The sequence below is a fragment of the Olea europaea genome, chromosome 10 (genome assembly GCF_002742605.1).
Source record: "Olea europaea var. sylvestris chromosome 10, O_europaea_v1, whole genome shotgun sequence".
Taxonomy (NCBI): domain Eukaryota; kingdom Viridiplantae; phylum Streptophyta; class Magnoliopsida; order Lamiales; family Oleaceae; genus Olea; species Olea europaea.
In genome coordinates, this window is record NC_036246.1 from 44,259,094 (window position 1) to 44,281,306 (window position 22,213).

Consider the following 22,213-nt stretch of genomic DNA (forward strand, 5'->3'; position numbering starts at 1 on the left):
AACAAACATTGTACAAAACGTCCATATCCTTTCAATTTGACGAATTTCACACTTAGATCAAGTGAACAATGTGAAAATTATCCTTGCCGTTAGGAAAAAAAAATAACAAATTTAGTCTCGAAATTTCCAAAAAGTGCAACCAAGTCTTAAAATACTTGCATGAACAACTCGATTCTTTACTTCGTTTGAGTCGTATAGATACGAACACAACTCTTCTCTCTCATGTCCTTTTCTGTTCTTCGTATAACGCAAAACCTTGTAAATCAAATCCATGTATCTATTTTTTACACGCACTCCTTTCCAATTTCGTTTCAGCTGTGGCAGGCACGAGCAAAAAGTTGAAAATGAATGTGAAATATTTTTATAACATTTATAAACCTAGGAAGCGTCGATTGACTAAAACACCTTCTGTAAAAAAATAAAATTCAAAATAAAGTGCCCCAGGGCATAGTCCAGTGGTGCAAAGGACAAGAGTAAGGTTATCTCACGCCTTGTTGGCAGCCGCAGTGTGGAGGTTCGATTCTCAAGACATGGAATTGGACTTCTTGTAGGTGCATGTACATGCAGCTTTTGTTCTCTGACCTATTAGGTCACATCCCGCGATTTACCTCCCTCACAAAGTTTTAGAGACGGGGTGTGAGGGCTCTCACGGTTGGGGTTCAACCTTTTTTTTTTATATATGTAAAATTCAAAATAAAGTGCATTTGTCCTTGCCGCCAAATTTTCTGATGGGAATTCAGATTTCCACTTTTCTGTTTTCTGCTGTTCTTTGTTCACAGTCTAGGGCCCTTATTATTCCTGTTCCTTTTCAATCGAGGGTCCGTTTGAGAGACATTATTTGAAGGGGAAAAAATGATTTATTTATTTTATTTTTTATTTTTTTAGTGGATGTGTTTAAAAAAGCAAGAAAAAATTGTGTGTCCAGTACAAAAATATTTCATTAAAAAAATATAAGATTAAAAATAAGATTAAAAAAATTGATTTTCAAATAATTTTGTGTCAAAGAAAAACTGAATCTAGTCAAAAGATTTCTGTATTCTTCAAGATTCTGCTTTTTATTCTCCAAATGGGATATGTAACTACAACTTTATGGACACAAATGGATTTTCATACCAGAATGATTTGGATCAACTTTAGTCATTGTGCCTTTATCACATATAAAACTTGTTTGGGAGTAATTTTTCGTCTCAAAAAATTAATTTTTTTTATCGTTATTCCACTATTCCAATCATAAAGTTTGACTTCTTCTTTTACAAGTGGCCTCCACTTTTTTCCTAACAGTCACAAAATCAATTATCACAATCACTCCCAAATGGGACTATAATTTTGATCGTTGTATGACATACCAACTAATTATTATATCACATTATTTAAAATGTAAAAAAAGATTTTTAACTCTTTTAATAGACTTTGTCAAAAACAAGCCTGCCCGTGCCTAGTCCGTAGCTGTAAAAAAAGCCTGTTAAGCGCAACGACTTTTATCCTCTGACCTTTTTACCCAAGGGTAAAATGGGTAAAACACTGCCATGCCTTATATTCTTAGAATAATGCTATTTGCAGTAGCTCACTGCGACAGTCGTCCTACGTGGCATACATATGACAAGTGATTATTTGATACTTTAATGAATAAAAAAATTACCATATTAATGTATCAAATAATCACTGTCATGTGTATATCACGTAGAGCGACTACAAATAGCATTACTCAAATTCTTAACAGAGATTCTGACCCCTTCTATTTAATGCCATTTTCACGTCCGCTTTTCTCGGTACCACTAAAAATCAAAATTAAAAAAATAAAAAAGCCACGTAAGAGAAGATAACCGAACAAAGGCTAATGCGAAAAGTAACGTAGAAATGCTGGAAGCTCTACAAATAAAATGTATACAAACTATACATACCCTATATACCTAGTTGTGTATATGAATATGATATAAAAAACATCATCAGATTTTTCTTTTTCATTCGATTTTTTTTTAGGAAAGTTTCTGGCCAACTTTGTAAATTTCCAGGTTTGGGCTGTGTCGTATTCTGCATTTTCAATTCAATGAAGAACAGGGAATCAATGTAATAGGAGGTTTCGATCCGGCTCGTATTGATACCTAGTTTTTTGTAGGTTCCTCTCTTGTTTTTGCGATATTCATACTAATAATGTGATCGATTAATTGTGTGAAAGCGTATGTTTGCGTCGGTTCATGGTTTGGTAGAATTTTTATGATTGAATGTTCTGTGAGATCTGAGGAAAAATTATTGACATTGTAGAATTTTATGTTACCAGGAGTTGGTGATAAACGATAGGGAAGAGAAGGAATGATTATTCCCATACTCTAATTTTACCTGCAATTTGTGTTTGTATTGTTTTATGAATACCTGTGTTTACAAAGTTGTTGTAATTTTGGATTTTTTTGGATGAATATTTGGCAATAAGAAGGGTTTTTAGCTTATTTTTCAACAGACTATGCGATTCTACATATCTGCTGATTTAATTGGATCGTATTAATTGGACAAATGCCAAGATAGTGACAGGAAATATTAGGAGAAAAAAAAATACGTAGATGAACCCAAGAAAGCAAGCAAAGCTTTGAGCATTTGCTGACTACCCGATCTGTTATGGTTTTATTTACCAGAAAAAAGTAGAAGTTTGGAGAATTTAGTTGGATAAAGAGATATGTACTAGCAAAAAGGGAATTTATAACTGTACTTCTGAGGGAAAGTTTTGAGTTCTCTCTTAAATTTCTTGCAAAGCTATTTGGAGAAGATGAAAGAGAAAAATGGAAGAAAGGGACTGTCTGAGCCAATGACTTGAACCATCGTAGATAATCTATTTATGTTTTGCATTATGTAATACCATGAGATACTAAACCACTTATTTCACTGATAATGCAGGGAAACATGTTGGGGAATTGTGTTGCTTCTGCTCAACTTTGAGAGTTTTCTTCTTCCTATAGCCTCCTCCTTCAAAACTTGTTTAAAATGTCAGGTATGTAAATTTATTCTGTAACGTCAGCCAGTAAGCTATATTATCAGCTGCTATTCACTCTCATTTGATACGACTGTAGATAAAATCATTTCTTATCAAAATGAACACTCTTTTTTTTTTCTTTTTTTCTTTTTTTTTTAACAATACAAAGAAATTTGATTATTGTTAATGAATTACATAAATAGGTGATATGTTAGGCCTAGAAGGACTAGAGGCATATGATGAAACCAAGGACAAGAGGTCAGATTTTGAAAACTCTGAAGATGAAAGACGGCGATCCAAAATTGGGGCTTTGAAGAAGAAGGCAATAAACGCTTCAAACAAGTTCACTCATTCTCTTAAGAAAAGGGGGAAAAGGAAAATCGACCACAGGGTTTCTTCAGTTTCCATCGAGGATGTGCGCAGTTCAAGAGAGGAGAGTTCTGTGTATGATCTGCGTCAAAAACTCCTTCACAAGGATTTGTTGCCAGTTAGCCATGATGACTATCATACTTTGTTGAGGTGAATGAGTTTTTCCCCCTTTTTTTTTCTTTTCACCTTAATATCTCCTATCATGTCAGTGTATACATTGAGGTAGGCAAACTTTAATGAATCTCTCACATCAATGGATGCTGGCAGCTGGAATGAGGGCACTTGGCTGTCTTCGCATATGTTAGGCTTTTTGTTTGAGAAAAAATATATGACAAGAAGGAAACTATCAGAAAAATGACAGAAACTTCAATATTTGTTTTATGCATGATCTTATGCAATTGTTTGTTTAGCTGCTAGTGGCATTTGTATTTGTATATTTGTTGCTTGATTTCTAAGTTTATTTCGTCAGGAACCAGCAGTTGAGTCTTGAGCTATTGATTTGTTTTAGGTTTTTGAAAGCAAGAGAGTTTAACATTGAGAAGACCATCCAGATGTGGGAAGAAATGCTTAACTGGAGGAGAGAGTATGGAGCAGATACCATATTGGAGGTAATTTTATGATTATGTTTACAAGTACAAGTACTGGGAAGGGGAGTTCTTAGTAAGTCTTGCATAAGAACTATCATATTTCATTTTCAAGACATGCTTTTATGCCTTCTTTCATCATATATAGATAAAAGTCCTGAGTTTTCAGTAATTCGTCCTTTTAGGGATTCCAAAGTTCTCTTAACTTGCCTCTCTATCGACTGTGATTCTCCAGGACTTTGAATTTGAGGAGCTGGATGAAGTGTTGCAATATTATCCCCAAGGATATCATGGAGTTGATCGGGAAGGCAGACCTGTTTATATTGAAAGGCTTGGGAAAGTTCACCCCAGTAAACTAATGCGCATTACCACAATTGAACGATATTTAAAATATCATGTCCAGGAGTTTGAAAGAACCCTTCAAGAGAAGTTCCCTGCCTGTTCCATTGCTGCAAAAAGACATATATGTTCAACAATCACAATATTGGATGTCCAAGGACTGGTAAGATTTGATTATCTGATTTCCCAAATTGAATTCTTTTTGTTCATACAATTGGTCTTTCGGCAGTTTCTTGTCGGATTTGTGGGTAGTATATTTATCTCTTCACTTTTTGTCAAATTCGACTTCCCACTTTTCTGTGTTTACTTAGTGTACCACTTCATTAAGCTTCGTGTATTATTATTAGAAGATGTCAGAAGAATGCCATTCTGTTGGTTGAGTTGTACATTATCCAGAAGTTTGTTTTGCTCTTTTCTTAATTATTTTCTCCTCATTTATGGTAAGTGGTAACCTATCAGTGTGGTATACAATAATGGCTTGATTTTTTGATTGCAGGGGATAAAGAATTTCACGACAACTGCTGCGAGTCTATTGTCAGCCATGGCCAAAATTGATAATTACTACTATCCTGAGGTATAATTAGGTTGCAAGGGTCGATTCTCTTTTGAAATCATGAACAAAATTTTGGATGCCACAAATAATCTATTTGCCCAATACTTGGCAGACACTCCACCATATGTACATTGTCAATGCTGGCCCTGGCTTCAAGAAGGTGCTTTGGCCTGCAGCACAAAAGTTTTTGGATCCAAAAACTACTGCAAAGATACATGTGAAGGATATGAACTGGCGTTTAATTTTTTCCTTTCTTTTCTGTTTCTTCCGTATTGCAGCTTCAACTGTTCTCGCAATCTATTTACAGGTTTTGGACGCTAAATCTTTGGGGAAACTACTTGAAGTCATTGACCCAAGGTTGAATTCTCTCTTATGTTTTCCTTTAAAGTGTTTCAAAAATAAGACCATCTAATTCCTTGGTCGTTTTCTTCCAGTCAACTGCCAGACTTTTTGGGTGGATCATGCTCTTGCTCTCTCGAGGGAGGTTGCCTTAGGTCTACTAAGGGTCCCTGGGCTGATCCTGAAATTATGAAGGTACTTATAGTATGTACAGTTCTATATAACTGCAAATAGGATTAAATTTCCTGGTTAATCTAACGTAAGATTTTCTGTCCATTTGTAGCTTGTGCATAATGCAGAATCCACGCTTGTTAGGCAGATCACCCGAATAATCAGTGACCAGCAGAAAGTTAACTCTTATATTCAGATACGCCCATTGAAGGTAGTCCGTGTTTAGGCTTTTGACACATTAGTTATACCATCTTTGACTTTTTCTCTGTATCATCAGGGGAGAGGCAGCGATAAATCAACTGTTGAATTAGGATCAGACATCGAAGATTCTTGCACTCCAACAAGACGAAATAGATCTGTGACTTCACGACTGGCCATTGTTCATGAAGACGTAAGTTCAATTCCATGCAATTTGCGACAATCAATTGTCAAAAACTATCTTTCCAATCTATTAAGCTACACAGACTACACATATTCTTTATTCTGTGATGTAACTATACTTCTTTCTTCCCTCCATCTGATTGCATAATCAATTGTCAGGAATAATCTTCCCAACCTATTATGCTACACAAACTACACTTAAGTTCTTTACTGTGTGATATAACTGTATTTCTTCATTCTTCCATTTGAGTCTGTCTCAGCAAGTGCACTTGACACACGCACCCTCCTCTATCCAAGGCATGTGTTGAATCAATGCATCAATTGACGATATTCAACTTATGCAGGCAAAAGCATTGGATCCATGTATCTACTATGATTGTGAGGATCATCTTTGGCCAGTTGATGATGATAGTGACTGCAAGCAAGGAACTGCCAACCTTCTGGACCAGTCTTTTGAATTTGACAATGCAAGATATTTGAAAGCTGATGGGAGAACAAATCTAGAAGGTATTTTGACATTATTATTCTTCTCTTCACCAGTCTCTCTCTCCAACAACCCCCTCCATGGAAAAGGAAAATGAAAATAAGTTTGTGCATTTAAGTAACCTAGGCAATTTAGAAGGGGTAAATGTCTTTTTCTGTTATGAATTTATGGAGACAAAAATCTTGTCTGAATTTTTCTACATTTTAACCAAATTATTTGGTATAGATCCCTGTATTTGGGAATCATATCTGGTGACTGTTTAGCTCTCTCGTACTTCACGTTCTTGGGTTCATATCTGATTTGATTTGTCTTCTAGGTAGTCTGGTATTTTATTGGCTGCACATCATCCAGGAGAAGGTTGTTAAGAAAAGTTTCCTGTATATGGCGAGAGCATTAGTGTCTTTCACGACCAAGCTTTTTGCATTGAGCCCAAATGTTCCCTTTGCATATTGGAGAAGACATGCCGACATTTATCCATCTAATGCAGTGGAAGATGGAACTGAACACTGCAGGCTCTCAACTGTTGATGCTGAAGCTGTAAGTGAAGAAGACAGGGTACTTCCATGCGTACAGCGACTCCAGAGGTTGGAAAGTTTGTTAGAAGAACTCGAACAAAAGCCTGCTGAAATTCCGTTAGAAAAGGAGCAAATGCTACTGCAATCTTTGAACAGGATTAAAACTGTAGAACTTGACCTCGAAAAAACGAAGACGGTAAATTATCAGTTGTATTTACATGATTTGTTCGAAACTTTAAACCTGGAGAAATTGATTTATTCTTGTGTCTGTGGCAGGTATTAAATACTGCAGCTACAAAGCAGCTTGAGATCGCAGAGTTTTTAGAGAATATGCAGGAATCCAGATTTCGCGTAAGTCATTCCTGTAAAAAACGTTTCCTGTTTTTCTGGCTATTTTCTGGTATGTCATGCCTTGTGTTCATACAAAAAAAATTTCTTAGAGCAGCTCTTTTGGCATCCACCTGTCTCTCTTCCCTCTTTTTCACGATTTCGTTTTTGTCCCCACCAAGGTGGCTTCTTAGAATAATTAAGATGATGCAGCACAATATAGAAAATACAAGAATATTAAAAAGAAAAAAATCGCACATAACATAGAGGAATTGAGGAGGATAATCTCAATAAATTTGTATTCAGTAGTCCATAGTCAGTGTAAAACTCAAACCCCTACTCCTATTTATACTTACCATGTTAAATATAGACACATAACATAAAAGAAACAAATCGAACACGTGAAAATTCGCACTAAAAGCATCTAATCTTGGCAAGTCTTCAACATAAATCTCAATCACAAGTTGTTTGTGCTGCTGTTTGGTTTCATGATTCCCAAGTGCACTGCATTTCTATGTTTTTCTTGCAAATCAATTCTAAAAAGCATAAAAATTCCAATCTTTTGTTTTGCAGCAACGAAAGTTATGCTGTTAACTTGTCGATTGTAGAGAGTAGGGAGATCCTGCAACCACTCAATGCATAATATGCCCTTTCGGGAGTCTTTAGCCAATCGTCATGGAAGAAGTGTGTGCAGATCAGCATTTTGTTTCCTCCCTCAGTTTTCCTTTCATTCCACAATCCATGACAAATCTGCCACGCAGCTTAGCAAAATGTTTATCTCAAAGTCTGAGATGGTGTAGAACAGAGAGAGCTTCAGTGTGGATTTTAGTCTTCTTCCTAGTGGAACTATTTGCGGCATTTTTCTTGCTAATTGTCTAATACTCTGTGTAGTTAATGCATAGAGATAGTCAGATGTAAATGGATACTGAAATGAATTTAGGAAGTCTCTTTCCTTTAAATTGAGACTGACACTTGATAATAAACTGATCTATTGACTAAAGTGAGCTCAACCACAGTCGAAAACTTGTGTTCGTATGGGTCGAGTTGGTTGTTTTTATAGAATTACTCGACTCGAGATTATCTCGACTGTGGTTGAATTGGTAGTTATTTAATATCTTCATTATCCTAATGATAAATTGCACTAATTTCTCAAAGCTTGAGGATAAAACGTGACAAATAAAAGGTATGGTTAAGTCTTCTACTTTCCCAAAGGTTAGGGAGGAATAATGCAATTTACCCTTATCCTACTATTATTCCATTTTTATGGGCTTGGGCGGCTTTGGCAGAATGAAAAGCTACTTTAAAAAAATAATAATAATAAATAAATAAATAAATTCGATTCTACAGTGGTGGAAAGTATTTTTTCTGTTTTAGAAAGATAATTAAGTATGGATTGATCAAATATGTCGACTCTCATTAATTCTTAATTATCGATTCTTTGATTTAACCTGAAGGGTAACTCAGTGATCGGGTCTTGGGTTTGTTCCCTAATAGTCACCAATTCAAATACCTTCAGAACCACTGAGGTGAGTACCTAACTGTAAACTTCAAAGTCCCGTGAGTAAGTCAAGGTGCGCGTAAGCTGACCTGAACACCCATGATCATTAAAAAAAAAAAAAGAATTAAGTATTGGTTCATTTCAATTAAGCGATTAAATTTTAATAGAATAATGCTATTTAGTGAGGTCGTAGTCCCAATCTAATTGGCGTTAATGTGATATTAAACGTAAGTAAAATTAAATAACTTATTTAATTTCACCTTTTATTTAGTTTATCATCTCACGCCACTTAAATTAGGGTGGTAACTTCAGTAGAAGTCATTTAATTCCACTTATCATTTGATACCACATCAACGTTATCTAGATTAGGGTTACAACCCCAATGAAAATACATAGTATTATTATTATTTTATCAGTAAATGTGAATTATATTGATAAAAATAATTTACAATTACATAAGGCATATCCGGACTAACATGTCCCATCAAATCCACATACAAGCGCATCGGGCATTCTCGGGCAAAACAAACAAAGACTATAGCATTATTCATATTAATCTAGGTTGAAGTTATTATTATAACGGATCAACGGATTGAAAATTACCAATGACTATGGCAGGTTAAAATTTTTAAGTTGGAATATTATTCCAACATTAAATGATTAATATATTTATTTTTATCCACAGAATACAACTAATAATTAAAAATTATTTTAATTGATTGTTTTTTTTAAAATAAAAAAAAAATCACGGAAGAAAACTGTCAATTAGAAGATAACAATTCAGAGTTTTTTATTCGGTTTTATAATTAAAAGAGTGAAAAATAAAGTATTTTCTATATTTTCAATAAACTTAGTAATATTAATTTTTATTTATTTGATGTTAAAGTTTATGATAGGAAAATATCATCCTTTAAAGAAAATAATGTTTAACAAAAAAATAATAAATAAATTGTAAGGTAATATAGGGTGTGATTTATTGTTTCAATAAACAATACTTTTTGTAACTATTATACAAAATGTAGCGTATTAAAATATAAATATATAAAACACAGTTTCAGCACGGAAATTTCCCTTGTAAAATACAAGTTCAGCAGTTAACCCTTTAATAAAAGTGAGAATATTGTAACTTATAAAATTAATTATAAGTAACTTCTCAAAATTCGGACAAGAAAAACTTTTCTCCGCGTGGAGAATTGGCACCGTGCTATCTGCACTCCATCTGTATCTGTTTCCAGCTCATATTTCTATTACTACATAGTGGTATGGTACATACTTGAAGTTGAAAAACACAGATCTGCATGAGAAGTAGAGGAATTGAACTCCGGTGAGAGTTTATGTAAACGAATTTTGCAGATATTAGTGATTGAATTGCTTATGTGTGCGAATTTTAATTTTAGAGATAGAAATTGATTGATTTAGATCCGAAAAATTATGGGTTTGAGCAATTTCAAGTGTTATTTGATTCTGGCTGTATTTCTCTCCCTCTTCGCTGGCCTCTCTGCTTCTACTTTCATTTCAGGTTTCTCCCTCTGCATAAATATCTATATCTATGTATCTCTGCGAGTTTGTAGACTTCTAACCCCTTTTTTTTTTTTTTTTGGGTTGCTGTAAATGGTGCAGATTCTATTTTTGGATCATCGGGTTCAACTGGAAGGAATCTCCTTCAGGCTAAGAAGTGTATGTTTTTCAGTAATCTTCCTTTTTGTCTCCCTAATTTATCATGAATTTGTCTTCCTTAGAACTTTTTAATTTGAGGTTCTATGTTTTGTGATATAATTCTGAACTCCATGATTATAATATTTAATTTTTCTCGAGAAATTTCCATGAACTTAGTAATGTTAGTTCTTGTTGCCAACAAGAAGTTTTACTACTAATGAACTTGGATTCGATTATATAAAGTTATGAACTATTTTTCATGTAGATGTTCGATCCAAATCGGGTTTTCCATGAAGATCCAATTAAACTAATTCTTTTGCAACAATGTTAGTCATGTTAATTTCGGGGCTAAACCTTCATTTTTGTCATGCTTTCAATCACAATAATGAATATCCTTGATGAGTTCATTTGTGACAAACAGTTTTGAAGTGCTTAAAAAATTTTAAAGAGTTGGAAAATATTAATTATGATGAATTTGAATATTTTTCTTCCATGCTTCTCAAAACAATTCACTTGAATTTTCTGAAAATTCTTTTGAGTGCAAGATTTTGATGAAAGACTCCCAGCATAGTTTCTTTCACATTCTTTTTATTTTTCCTGTAGTTTTGTTAGAGAACCTTTAGTATAAAATGGAACGTGGACCAAAAATTTCGAATTTGAAAAAGTTTCCGTTCGATCCTCTTACTTGATTTTTCGAACCGAGAAAAACTGTTCTGTGTAAAGGTGTTTGATGCAGTCTTGCAGCTGTTATGCAGAGCCACACTTTGGCCTAGTTGTATATCTTGACACTCGGATTTTTAATTTGTCACCTTGACCTTCCAGGCGAATTTTTTGTCATGGCACATATATATATATATATATATATTTCGAAAAGAAGATTTGCTCTCTAACTGAGCCTATAGTTTTGATTTTCGAAGTGTACTACATAAATTGCCTCGTAATTTATGGATAAGTCTTGGTGTACCCACCCCATGTGAGGGGTGTGGATGCACCTATGTACACCAAGAACAACTCGTAATTTATCTGCACACTATTTTCAACACTATGAAATGCTGAAATTATCTCTCTTATAGAAGTCATTAAACTTAAATTATATCTCTAATAGAAGTCTTTAAACTTACTGATATCTATGCAGCTATTATAATTTAGTGTGCTTTACTGATTCTATTCGAGCTCTCTTATGTTGGAACATGATTCTAATTTCGTAGAGGTTTCTCAAGAAGTCTGCATTATCATCTGAAAGTCAGGTTTTGAAAGAAATGTTCATTGAATATTTTCCCTTTGGTTTACAGCTTGCCCAGTCAACTTTGAGTTCCAGAACTACACTATCATCACCAGCAAATGCAAGGGACCACTCTACCCTCCCAGCCTATGTTGTCCTGCTTTCAAAGATTTTGCTTGTCAGTTTGCTGATGATATAAATGATTTAACAAACGAGTGTGCCTCGATCATGTTCAACTACATTAACCTCGAGGGGAAGTATCCACCAGGTTTATTTTCTAGTGAATGCAAGGAAGGGAAGCAAGGGCTCGAATGCCCTGCACTACCACCATCAGAATCACAATCAAAATCAGAGAGATCTAAGGGATGTTGGACAGTAAGCAAACCATTCAGAAGGATGATTCTTGTAGCAGTTTTTCTTGTGTTGCTGCAATTTATGTGAAGTTTTCGCGAAGTAAAATTTATCGGTAAAGTCGAGCCAAAGCCGACATATATGGAACATCCATAAAAGCAAGATTCTTAACTCTGCAAGAAAAACTAATGTATTCACCTTTATTAATTTGCAATAACTGCAAAAAGTTTATCTGTAAAGGCCTTTATTTGCACACTGACACATGATATAATATCTCTAATAAAAGAATCGAACTCCATGTTTATATAATATGGTTTTCGAATATATTATATAATGCTTGAAAATATTTATAGCTGGCATCAAAGAACTCCTTTGTTTCATTAGCTTTTGCAACTTAGTTGACTACAGCAGATGAGGGAAAAGTTTTCACCACATTTGCTTGCGTCTGGACCAATGTCGAAATTGCTTTTTTGTCACGCACCAAGATCCGGTAAAGGTACTCAACTGTATAGAAACAAAAGAAAATTAGATGAAGTGGTTAGACTACACATGCAACTACAATTCAAGTTGATTTGATAAATGCTACCACTGTATTAATTTATCAACAACTACATTAAGCATCAAGATTGAAATGTTGTACTCAGAATAGCGAGCAGCAGCATACATTGCTAACAAGCTTTGCTCCAAACCATGCGGAATCGACGCCATATGGAGGTGGAATAACTCTGATTCCACTGGACATAGATGTTGGGAGATATCCGCGGAGTTCTTTCTCCAATCTTTCTGTTAAAGCAATGAATGATGTCAACAACTTCGCTACAAATTACATGCATCTAATTGAAAATATCGCTCGTTGTTATAATTATTTGAGATTGTTATAGATTCTTCTTCTTACTAATCTAGCAAAACAGACTTTATAGTCTCCATCAACAAATTACAAACAAAATGAGTTGAAGATAGTGGCTCAGACCCGATAATCCTGGCAAGCATGCACTGCCCCCAGCCAATATTACAGTTTTGTACCAATTGTTGTCGCCTGTTAACTCAGCATCTTGGCAGTGATCCATGCATAGTGCCACTGCCTGTTGTAAAGCCATTGCCTGCCTGTAAAAAGACCAGAAGACACAAATTAACCATGATATAAAAGAGCTAAAGGCAATAAACAGGTGTCCACAGCGGATAAACTTCTTACCAATTATTAACATGAAGTCTCCTGAATAGATATTATCCAGAATCTTGAGGTATTACCCTAAATTTATTTTTACATCATCTTAAACTACCATTTATTTCTAAATATATCTAGACGAACAAATACTATAGGAAAGTGCTTCACCAAATCCTGGAAGTTCCGGAATAAGGAGACGTGTACATACATGCCTGCAATCCGAGGCTGGAACAAAATCTCTCCTGTTTGAAACCGTTCCTTTGAAAGTGTGATCCAACCTTCTGATGGAACTCGAAAAGATGCTCGAGTATCTTTGGAAAGTTCAGCTTTGTAATCAAGAGCAACATAGCATAGGTTCTGCGAGTCAATGTAACCAAGAGTATCTCAATCTACAAAGAATTAATATAATAATAAAAAATAAATTCACACAGCCATGTTTTTGAGAATCATTTCTCCCACAGTGACACCCCTCCAAGCAGAAGATACGTTTGGAAGAAAGATTTAACAAGTCATGGCTTCACCAGAGATATGAGACAACAAGGGTTATAGCCAATCAAGATTCTACACAAGTCTAATCAGATCAGATAACCACACAAAACCTTCTCTTCCTCCCATTCCCCTCAAATCCCAGGGAAAACATAGCCAACAAAAAAGGGGCATAGTAAATGTGGTTTACAGAAAAGGAAAATGGATATTTACCTCTTTTAAGGTGCGCACGGTATAGAGCGATTCAAAGTTAACATTATTCTGTTGCATCTGCTCCTTGAGGAATCCCGTAAGTTTCAAAGCTCCAATTCCTATCGCTTCCACACCCACCTTGTGCATAATTTTACCATTTAAAACTGTCAAACAGAAAAACCAAAAAGTTAAGAGTCTTGTTAATCCTAGGAAACTTGAACTTTAAAGGGTACAAATATATTAGTAGAAAAACATGCAAAAATGGAAACAGGCAAAAGATATCTCCCCATGCTTGTTCAATTGCTCAAAAATTACTATATGTAGAAATAACTGATTACGTTGCAATTATCCTTGTTGGATATGAACTTAATCTAATGAGAAAATCATTATAATTTAGGTCTACTAGAGAACATGAAATACTTCTTAAAAACAAGTATTGCATCAAGAAGAAAGAACTTACTCGGAACAATAGAAGTTTGATGGAAACCAATATTCACAACAATTCCCGAAGTGTGTCTTGCCGCAAATAAAGCTAATGTTGCCTGCACCAGTTCAAAAGAAATCATGAGGTAATTAATTATAACACAGCAAAGAAATCATATTGCCAATTTACAGAGACAATTGATCAAATTCACACTTATTTTAAATTGTTGATGTCCTGTCATTTGAACTCAAGCATTAGTGATGGTTATATGCAATAATAGTTAGCTCATTGAATTTCGGAAACATTTTTGAAAACTAAGCTGAAATTTTCCAATGGGGGGCATTGGTGATTTTGCTAGCAATCAGGCTAATCACGCAGCATTCTATAAAGTTTTTGACGTCCTTGCATGAGGTGCACATCCGGGTAGGAGAGGATGATTGTAGCAGGTGGAGGGTGGCACGAAATAGTATTTTCTCTGTTCACACTTATTTTAGATCCTTATTGGAACTTGTGGAGAGTTCATTCCCCTGAAAGAGGATATCGCAATGTAAATTGCCTCCACAAGTGGCATTTTTACTATAAAAGGTTGTGAGAGAGCAGACATTAGCGGTGGATAATCTTCGAAAAAAAAGATGTTATGTTACCGAGTGGTGTTATATATGTAAGAGGGATGGGGAAACTATTGACCACTTGTTCATTCATTGTGATGGTGTTCGTTCGTTGTGGAATTCTGACTTCCCAACATATGAATTAGGTACTGTCAAGGTGTATAGAGGATGTGGAGGAGAAAGCTTCGAGATAAGAATAGCAAGCTTATTTGGGATCTTATCCCAGAATGCATTACATAGTGTGCGTGGACGGAAAAGAACAACTGCTATTTTGCAGATCAAACACTAACGATGAAGCAGTTTAGAGAATTATTTTATCCAACTTGTATATTTGGTTTATTGCTGCGGATACTAATCCGATATAAGGGCCGCCTAATTTCATGTTGTTTCTATTTTGTTTAAATTGATAAAGCACTTCTTGTGTATTATTCTTTGATGAATAAAATTACTTGATTACCTATAAGAACAAATTTATACGAAATAGGCAAATAGAAGTACTAGCTCGTTGAGAGATCTTTTCAAGGAGATATGCCATAGATCATGACATATTAATGTTGCTCATGATAGCGTTCAAGCAAATATGGATATTTTCATGGTCACAAATTCGTAATTCAAAAGATTGGTAATTCCTTTTTAACATGCAATTCAATTTATAGCTTTCAGGAATGCTAATGCAATGATTCCACCAAAGCTTATTAAGAAAGTGACATATAAACACTACCTGATTGATGGCACAAACAGCTGGAACGTTCATATCAAATAATGCAGAGTAGATGGCTTCCTTTAGCTGTCTCCTAGAACCTTTTGCAAACTCAGTATCTGAAACATAATAATAACAGAGAGAAACAAATATCACTACATGTAAAGTTTATCAACCAAACTGTTAACAGAATTGGCCAAAAGTTGAGCTTTGGAAATTTTCTTTGTTATATTTTCTAAAAATTAATTAACCAAAATACTTGCTTAGTTCTATAACTTCCACCTTTGGGATGCAAATCACGGACTTATACATGATTGAAAACAGTCAAAAGGAACATAAAAATTAAAAAAAAAAAAAACAAAATAAATGATTCAAAAGTCTCAAAGTAAAGAGCCAAAGTGGAAATCATTTTCATACACCTTTGAATTCAACGAAATTGATTATACTGAAAAGCATCACATTTTGGACAATAAGTTGACAATCTACAAATGTAACATTTGAGAAAATTATGATGGTACACATGAAAGTCAAGAGTATATGAAGTTGAAGCTAACCATCATAATGGCGAAGCGGTATTGACACAATGATAGGTTGTGTGAATGTTTTCAGCTGCATCCTGCAAATCACAAGAGTCCAAGTAATTAGCAAAGAAACGGAGATGGAAGGTTAAACCTGCAAGTACCAATGGAATATAACAAACACAATTTAATTAGGCTCAACATTTCATGATGAATCTCGCTATATTAGCAAATCACCAAGCTATGCGATTTTATGCAGATTCTTGAGGGAGGTGATTTAAATATGAAATATCAAAACACAAGAAATAGGCTTTTGACATTCTCAAAGGAAAATCTAGATTGTAGTTGAATATGTATAAAGATGCAGGAAACTAAACACTGCATCATTCCGAAAATAGATCAATAACTGCGAATTTTTGTTATAACTGCGAAATACTAGAAGTTGGTGGTGATAGTTATAGAAAGATAAACCTGCTGCAAATTATTGAAAAGAAGTGTCTAAGTCTAGAAGACATCGGAGACTCAATGTTTCCAAATTCCTGCATTGTGAAAGAACTTCAAAATGAATTAAAGATTGAAGACACCAGTTTTGGTCAGAGACCACAGCATTGTTTAACAACAAACAGAAACTCACCAAAAATGTTGCTGAACGCCCAGATGGAGCAGAATACTTGCTCCACCCATATTTGCAATAACCGGAGCCACCTATGATAAAAATAAAAGTGGAGACAAATCGGTCAAATGTAGCAAGTTAAATCTTAGATGGATTAAAGGATTTCAAATCTTTTGACTGGAAGGAAAAAAGAGAGATAATAAATGACCAGAAAGCAGAAGCAGGAGAAAAGAGGTAAAAGAAACGCAAAACCTGCTTTTCCCAGTTTGGAGGAAATATTAGAAATTCTATTGCCTTTCTTATATCTTTCTCATTTTCTTATGGCTGAAGAAATTCACATCATATTTTGTTTGACAAAAATAACAGCCGATATTAAATACAAAGGCAAAAGTCTCTCCTAGCAGAAAAAAGTATGCTGTGTAAATACGAAAGGCAATTTTGTGAAAGTAGTACAAGAACAACAAGCAATGGATACACACCATCAATTATAATAGCTCCAGGAACCTGTACACGTTGACCATAAATGTGCATAAATGACAGATCAGGCGCCTGAGTAGGAAATACTCTGCAATTACATAATGCAGTATTAATGGTCATCGTGCATTTATAATGATCAGCCCCTACACCTGTTCTACTCTTCCCTTTCTATCCCAACAATCAAGTGAGAGTTTCCATTATACAACAGTCAAAATACCAGCATCAAGCCTCATAGTATTAATCATAAGTCAATGGAAACACAAACAAGGCCAAAGCAACAATTGATTGCATAAATGCAATTTTTCTACAGGTAATACTAGTTGAAAATATCATTTTTGAGCAATTACCCTGCCAAAGATTTTGAAAAGAAAAGGAGTAACGAAATAATGGAATAAAGAAGGAAAAATCAATAGCTCAACATATTTGCGATAAGTAATGCTACTTGTATATCATTGTGTACAAATTGATGATGTGGATTATATTAACCGACTTTCTTTTCTTTTCTTTCCTTCTCTTTTTATTTTTCTCTTTCTCTCTTCCACATCATCAATATGTACACAATGATGTACAAATAGCATTACTTTATTCGTGATAATACTTCATTGTTTTTTAAAATATGGCAGACATCAAAATCAGGAAATCATGATCATTGACTACCATGCATTGGTTCTACCATGATCTTTATGAAGTAATCAACAGCTACATAAAATTATTCTTCCTGTGAAATACAAAATATCAACAGTCCAATTCACCTCCTGCCACCTTCTTTGACACCATCATGAGTTAATCCAGCCCATCACCCGAACCACCAAATAATTGTTACAGTCCAAATTAACGCTTGAGTGAATTCATACATATCAAATGGGCATCAAAAGATTAAATGAATTACATCAGTGGTATTGCACATGGGGCATTGGATCTAACGTAGACATTTAAAAAAGTTATTAGGTATGCCACAATGGTTATATTGAAACTTAAAATAATTGGCCACAGTTGTTAAAACAAACATAGTACGAGATCCTAAATATAACTCAATCCTAGAGCAATGAGTTTCAACAGAGTTAAGTTCGCTAAATCGACTTCTTCCTTTATTAAGGCCAATGCCATAATGTAGTTATGGGTCATAATTGGTGAATTTCAAAAAGAACAAGAATCGAAAATTACTTTCAAAGTAATATGATTTAAACAATCATGGGAGTGATAAGAGAGGTTAGGCCGAGTTAAATTAAGTGAAAACATATTATCAATCACTCAATATCATAACCACGTAATTAGGCAATTCAAGTATACAAAAATAGAATCGTAAAATAATATTAAACCCTATGCTTGTAACCAAACTTCTATAATCATATCAATTTCTCGCTAAAAAATGTAAATAAATAAATATAACTTACTGTAGGGGAAAGCCGGAACGCAAGTGAGTTTCGGCAAATAAAATGGAATCCCCAGGCTGCTCCTGGTTCTGTAAAAAATACATCCAAAGCTCGTTATCTGAAACAATATATTTCCACGATTTACAGACGGCTCTGAGCTTGGCCGACTCTTTGGGGCCAAGAATTTTGAGAATTTGGATGAAAATGTCAATGGGAATCCGATCAAATTCCCCAACTGATGAAATCTGAATATACATCATCTGCTGGAAGCGATCGATTTGCGGATTGGAATTGGACCTGGAACTCGAACCCGGCCGGTGGGAAACGGATCCAAAGACCTTCCGAAGCAGCGTAGCCATGAATTTTCAGCGGTGTGTATTTTTTTCCCAGTTGAGTTCTGAATTTTGAGTATTCGTTGGGCGGCATTTTGACTATAGTGGTGTAGACAACGAGCACGTGGCGATTTATTCATGGATATTCTACAATTAACAAGTTTATCCATTGAAATTTGAAAGTATGATTAATTATTTACATGGGTGGTTTTTGTAATATTTTTAAATATGAGGGGGTCTCTTATAATTTTGCACTTGAATTTCGATATCGAAATCAGGAGTAAAATTCTGGAGTTATGAAAATTAGAGTGTGTTGATTGGCTTTATTTTTCATAAAAAAATGTCATTTTTCCATTCATTTTTTTTTTTATATTTGATTGATAATTTTTTCGTGGGAAAATATTTTTCAACGTTTAGTAATGTAATCATATTTTCCTTAAAAATAAGAAAAATATTTTATTTAAGGAAATGATTTTTATTTTTTAAGTTCTCTCTCATCTATTCCCACTCACTCATCTACTTACTAAAGAGTGAAAAAGTATAACATTTTATACGTTAAAATTAAATCAATCAAACACATTTAATTAATAATTTTTATACAAATAAGTTATAGGCAATTCTATTGCCTATAATTTATTTTCTTTCTATAGAAATTATATATTTTCAATCAAACGCACTTTTAGAAATTGATGAGTGTAATTTACTCATCGGACATATACCTCTAAAATATAGTTTTTAGTTTGTTCTTGAGCACTTTTGAGTGTTTTGATATGTTTGTTCACGTTGTTTTGTAGTATGGGTAACTTGGAGAAAATGGTATATTTCGGAGCTTGGAATGGAGCTATGCTGTTGATCACAAGAGTGGGCATGGAATGAAGATGAAAGAAAAGAAAAATAAAGTGGAAAACAGGCTAGAACATGAGGTAAATGAAATGAAGAAAACATATGGGCACCATGATGCCGCAAATGTGCCCAAGAAACTAGCGATGGCAAAAAAATATCCTTTAAAACCAAATATCCGCGGGTTCCCGCCCCCATTTAATTTTTTTTTAAAGATTCAATATTTTAAATGAAAAAATTCAACGAAATTCTATTAATTCTATTAGAAGATGGCAACTAAAATTATCCAAAAAATATGATAAACCTTAGTTTATCAAATATATTTGAATAATTTAACTTTTAAAAATAAATTAATTAATTAAATTTTTTAATAACTATATTATTGTCTCGCTTGAATGAATTGGGACAATAAAATAAATTATCAAAAACAATAAAAAAAAAATTAAACGGGCACATAAATGGATAATGGAGCGGGCAAATGGCTAGGGGGCGGAGGAGCTCAAACTCGCCCCATTGCCAACCTTACAAGAAACAACCCAGGAATCAGCAGAGAGCTAAGCATTGTGCGCCCAACTGGTAGAAGAAACTTGCGGCGCCAGCAAAAGAACCCATTGTGGCGCTACCACCCGAGCGAGAAAATCAAAAAAAAAATTTAGAAATTTTTCGTCCCCAGTTCAACTCCAATTCTTCTTGAAACTTTAAGGGATTATAAATACAAACTAGAATCCTTACTTTAATGGGGAAAAGGGCTCAAGAGGTAAAAGGAGAAGAGATTGATTGAAAGCAAGAACGACACCAATTAGGAGGAGAATTTAAGCGGCAAATCAGTTTTTTTCTTATTCTGTTCTTCTTTGTATCATTTCTATTAGATTGGATTATGTCGTTTCTCTTAATCATGAACTAAAATTTAAATCTAGGGTTTGATATAACCTAACTTGATACATGTTTGGATGCTAATATAGTTTTTTCTCGTTAGTTTAATTGTATTGATTATTGCGCATTGCTTTTAATTACCTGATCAATAGTTGAAAGATTTGATACTTTAAATTTCTATATTCAAGAGAGAGAGATATAGGTGTGATCTAGGAATAACATAACTTAGATTTTGCAGGCTTCAATAAAAATATGAAATCTTTGAAGCTTATCCCATATAAGAATCAAGTACTTGATAATTTTTATATTCTTAATTTAGAATAGAAATATTGGAATTAAAATGTAGAGATATGTTCTATTCGACACTCGATGGAGAGAATATAATTAATCTAATACTATTGCCTATAAATTTAGGAAAATATGATAGAAGTAAATATAAAAGTTGAAAAATATTGTTGATGGTGCGATGAAATCATTCTCTAAGATTTCTCATATTGATAAATCTTTTGTAATTTGTCTTATTTTACTTGAACTGTCGCTAAATCCACATTAGATTAGTATCGAAACATCGATTTTAACTTAATTTTCTAAATAAAGTAAAAGCTAAAATAATTATAGTACTTAATAGAAATTAAATATCAATTCCCGTCGGTTTAATACTCTAATCCCTTCATGTATTAAAAAATGACACCGTACATTTGTCGTATAATTTACATTGTACAAAATGCATAGTAGAAATTAATTAATGAAAAGAAAAGTGAAAAATATACCGAGGGTAATTAGCAAAAAAATACCCCTATTTATTGTAAAAATAGTTCTTCATTTCAAACGTTTCTTATGAAATTGGTAATTTCCGTCATGTTCCGTTAAATCTTTTTTGTGAAATATAGGTACTTTCGCATGAAGTTCCATCATTTTAATTTTGACATTTTATAACTCAAATCAGCATTTCTTTGCACAAAAGGTTCTTATCATCTATTTTCCTCATTAATGTATTGTAAAATGACTAATTTATACTCTTCAAATAAACAAATAGAAAAAATTACATTTAGAGTTCCAAATTTTTCAAAAAATTCAACCGAGTCTGAAGTAAAATAATTTAAAATACTATAAGAAAAGAAAAGAAAATTATCTTCTTCCCAATTGACGCACATATCCCTACCTCCATCCCCTACCCTATGGCGCTACCACCACCATAATAATTAGAAAGATAATGAAAAGTATAGAAAAGGTGAAAAAATAAAAGAATTAAAAACAGGGGGAAAAAAAAGAAAAAAAAAATCAAAATGGTGCTTCTTTCTCATATAAATTTCTTTTGCCTCATACATAAGAATTTATCTATTCTTTAACAAACTCAAAAAGAAATTCAAAATATAATGCAATGAGTTTACATGCGTGGATGTAATCAACAAGAAGAAGATAGAAATAAGGATTTGCTGAAATAGCTAAATTTTTCTATTTGTAATTTTTCTTTTCTTTTTTTATCGTTTAATTATCTTTTTAATTATGCTGGTGATCGTGGTAGTGGGGTTAAGGATGGGCTTAGGGTAGGCGTGTTAATTAGGAAAATAAAATATTTTTCTATTGTCACAATATTTTAAATTAGGAATAATTGCAATAAATAACCTAAATCTTTTAAACATTAGCAGACTTTCTTTAAACATTTGATTTACTGCAATCTCACCCCTAATCTTTTCAAACGTTGCGGGTGAGGTCTCAATTGATGGAAAATATCGAATTTATAGTTAGTTGATAAAAAAATTGAGTTTGATCACATTTTTAATATTTTATAAAGGGCAAAATAGTAACTTTTTATTTACCAAATTAAATAAAAAAAAAAGAAAAAAAGGGGGAAAAATCG

General features: G+C 33.7%; 3 protein-coding genes across 14 annotated transcripts; 2 read left to right on the forward strand and 1 right to left on the reverse strand.

The window, feature by feature from the left end:
- The first annotated feature begins 1,784 nt into the window (after positions 1–1,784).
- On the forward strand, positions 1,785–8,047 carry LOC111402450 (phosphatidylinositol/phosphatidylcholine transfer protein SFH13-like). 9 transcript variants are annotated; one of them, XM_023030759.1, is made up of 15 exons: positions 1,891–2,112; positions 2,887–2,980; positions 3,166–3,481; positions 3,801–3,939; positions 4,151–4,417; positions 4,751–4,828; positions 4,920–5,024; positions 5,115–5,164; positions 5,242–5,341; positions 5,430–5,528; positions 5,595–5,708; positions 6,043–6,205; positions 6,499–6,893; positions 6,974–7,048; positions 7,598–8,024. In XM_023030759.1, exons 2-15 carry the CDS (start codon positions 2,974–2,976, stop codon positions 7,616–7,618), a joined length of 1,929 nt encoding a protein of 642 aa, XP_022886527.1. In that variant the 5' UTR covers positions 1,891–2,112; positions 2,887–2,973; the 3' UTR covers positions 7,619–8,024. The 9 variants fall into 9 exon arrangements, 8 of the variants coding, with proteins under 8 accessions (XP_022886521.1, XP_022886524.1, XP_022886520.1 ...); XM_023030760.1 differs by having other exon boundaries at positions 1,892–2,112; positions 3,840–3,939; XM_023030753.1 differs by lacking the exon at positions 1,891–2,112 and adding an exon at positions 1,785–1,882 and having other exon boundaries at positions 4,920–5,164.
- A 1,613-nt stretch (positions 8,048–9,660) lies between these two features.
- LOC111402453 (GPI-anchored protein LLG1-like) lies at positions 9,661–11,990 on the forward strand. 2 transcript variants are annotated; one of them, XM_023030764.1, is made up of 4 exons: positions 9,661–9,846; positions 9,942–10,041; positions 10,143–10,199; positions 11,471–11,990. In XM_023030764.1, the coding sequence occupies exons 2-4, from the start codon at positions 9,954–9,956 to the stop codon at positions 11,839–11,841; spliced, it is 516 nt and encodes a 171-aa protein (XP_022886532.1). In that variant the 5' UTR covers positions 9,661–9,846; positions 9,942–9,953; the 3' UTR covers positions 11,842–11,990. The 2 variants fall into 2 exon arrangements, with proteins under 2 accessions (XP_022886532.1, XP_022886531.1); XM_023030763.1 differs by having other exon boundaries at positions 9,662–10,041.
- LOC111402452 (actin-related protein 8) lies at positions 11,933–18,738 on the reverse strand. Of its 3 annotated transcripts, none has more exons than XM_023030762.1 (12): positions 18,329–18,735; positions 16,937–17,022; positions 16,479–16,549; positions 16,316–16,383; positions 15,881–15,942; positions 15,348–15,445; positions 14,055–14,136; positions 13,616–13,758; positions 13,125–13,273; positions 12,722–12,855; positions 12,392–12,534; positions 11,933–12,255 (listed from the first exon to the last, which is right to left on the reverse strand). In XM_023030762.1, exons 1-11 carry the CDS (start codon positions 18,664–18,666, stop codon positions 12,392–12,394), a joined length of 1,374 nt encoding a protein of 457 aa, XP_022886530.1. In that variant the 5' UTR covers positions 18,667–18,735; the 3' UTR covers positions 11,933–12,255. The 3 variants fall into 3 exon arrangements, 2 of the variants coding, with proteins under 2 accessions (XP_022886530.1, XP_022886529.1); XM_023030761.1 differs by having other exon boundaries at positions 12,416–12,534; positions 18,329–18,732; XR_002704259.1 differs by lacking the exon at positions 11,933–12,255 and having other exon boundaries at positions 12,416–12,534; positions 13,129–13,273; positions 18,329–18,738.
- Positions 18,739–22,213: the final 3,475 nt, after the last annotated feature.

What these genes read in the sequence shown, in the direction of transcription:
- LOC111402450 (XM_023030753.1), top strand. An exon ending in GACTATCATACTTTGTTGAG is followed by an intron (nt 3,482 to 3,800) that starts GTGAATGAGTTT and finishes TTATTTCGTCAG; the next exon opens with GAACCAGCAGTTGAGTCTTG. An exon ending in TTCAGATACGCCCATTGAAG is followed by an intron (nt 5,529 to 5,594) that starts GTAGTCCGTGTT and finishes CTGTATCATCAG; the next exon opens with GGGAGAGGCAGCGATAAATC.
- LOC111402452 (XM_023030761.1), bottom strand. Translation starts at nt 18,666, where the DNA reads ATGGCTACGCTGCTTCGGAAGGTCTTTGGATCCGTTTCCCACCGGCCG. An exon ending in CGTTCCGGCTTTCCCCTACA is followed by an intron (nt 17,023 to 18,328) that starts GTAAGTTATATT and finishes ATGTAATTGCAG; the next exon opens with AGTATTTCCTACTCAGGCGC. An exon ending in CTGTTTGTGCCATCAATCAG is followed by an intron (nt 14,137 to 15,347) that starts GTAGTGTTTATA and finishes GAACTGGTGCAG; the next exon opens with GCAACATTAGCTTTATTTGC.
- LOC111402453 (XM_023030764.1), top strand. Translation starts at nt 9,954, where the DNA reads ATGGGTTTGAGCAATTTCAAGTGTTATTTGATTCTGGCTGTATTTCTC. An exon ending in TGCTTCTACTTTCATTTCAG is followed by an intron (nt 10,042 to 10,142) that starts GTTTCTCCCTCT and finishes TAAATGGTGCAG; the next exon opens with ATTCTATTTTTGGATCATCG. An exon ending in TCTCCTTCAGGCTAAGAAGT is followed by an intron (nt 10,200 to 11,470) that starts GTATGTTTTTCA and finishes TTTGGTTTACAG; the next exon opens with CTTGCCCAGTCAACTTTGAG.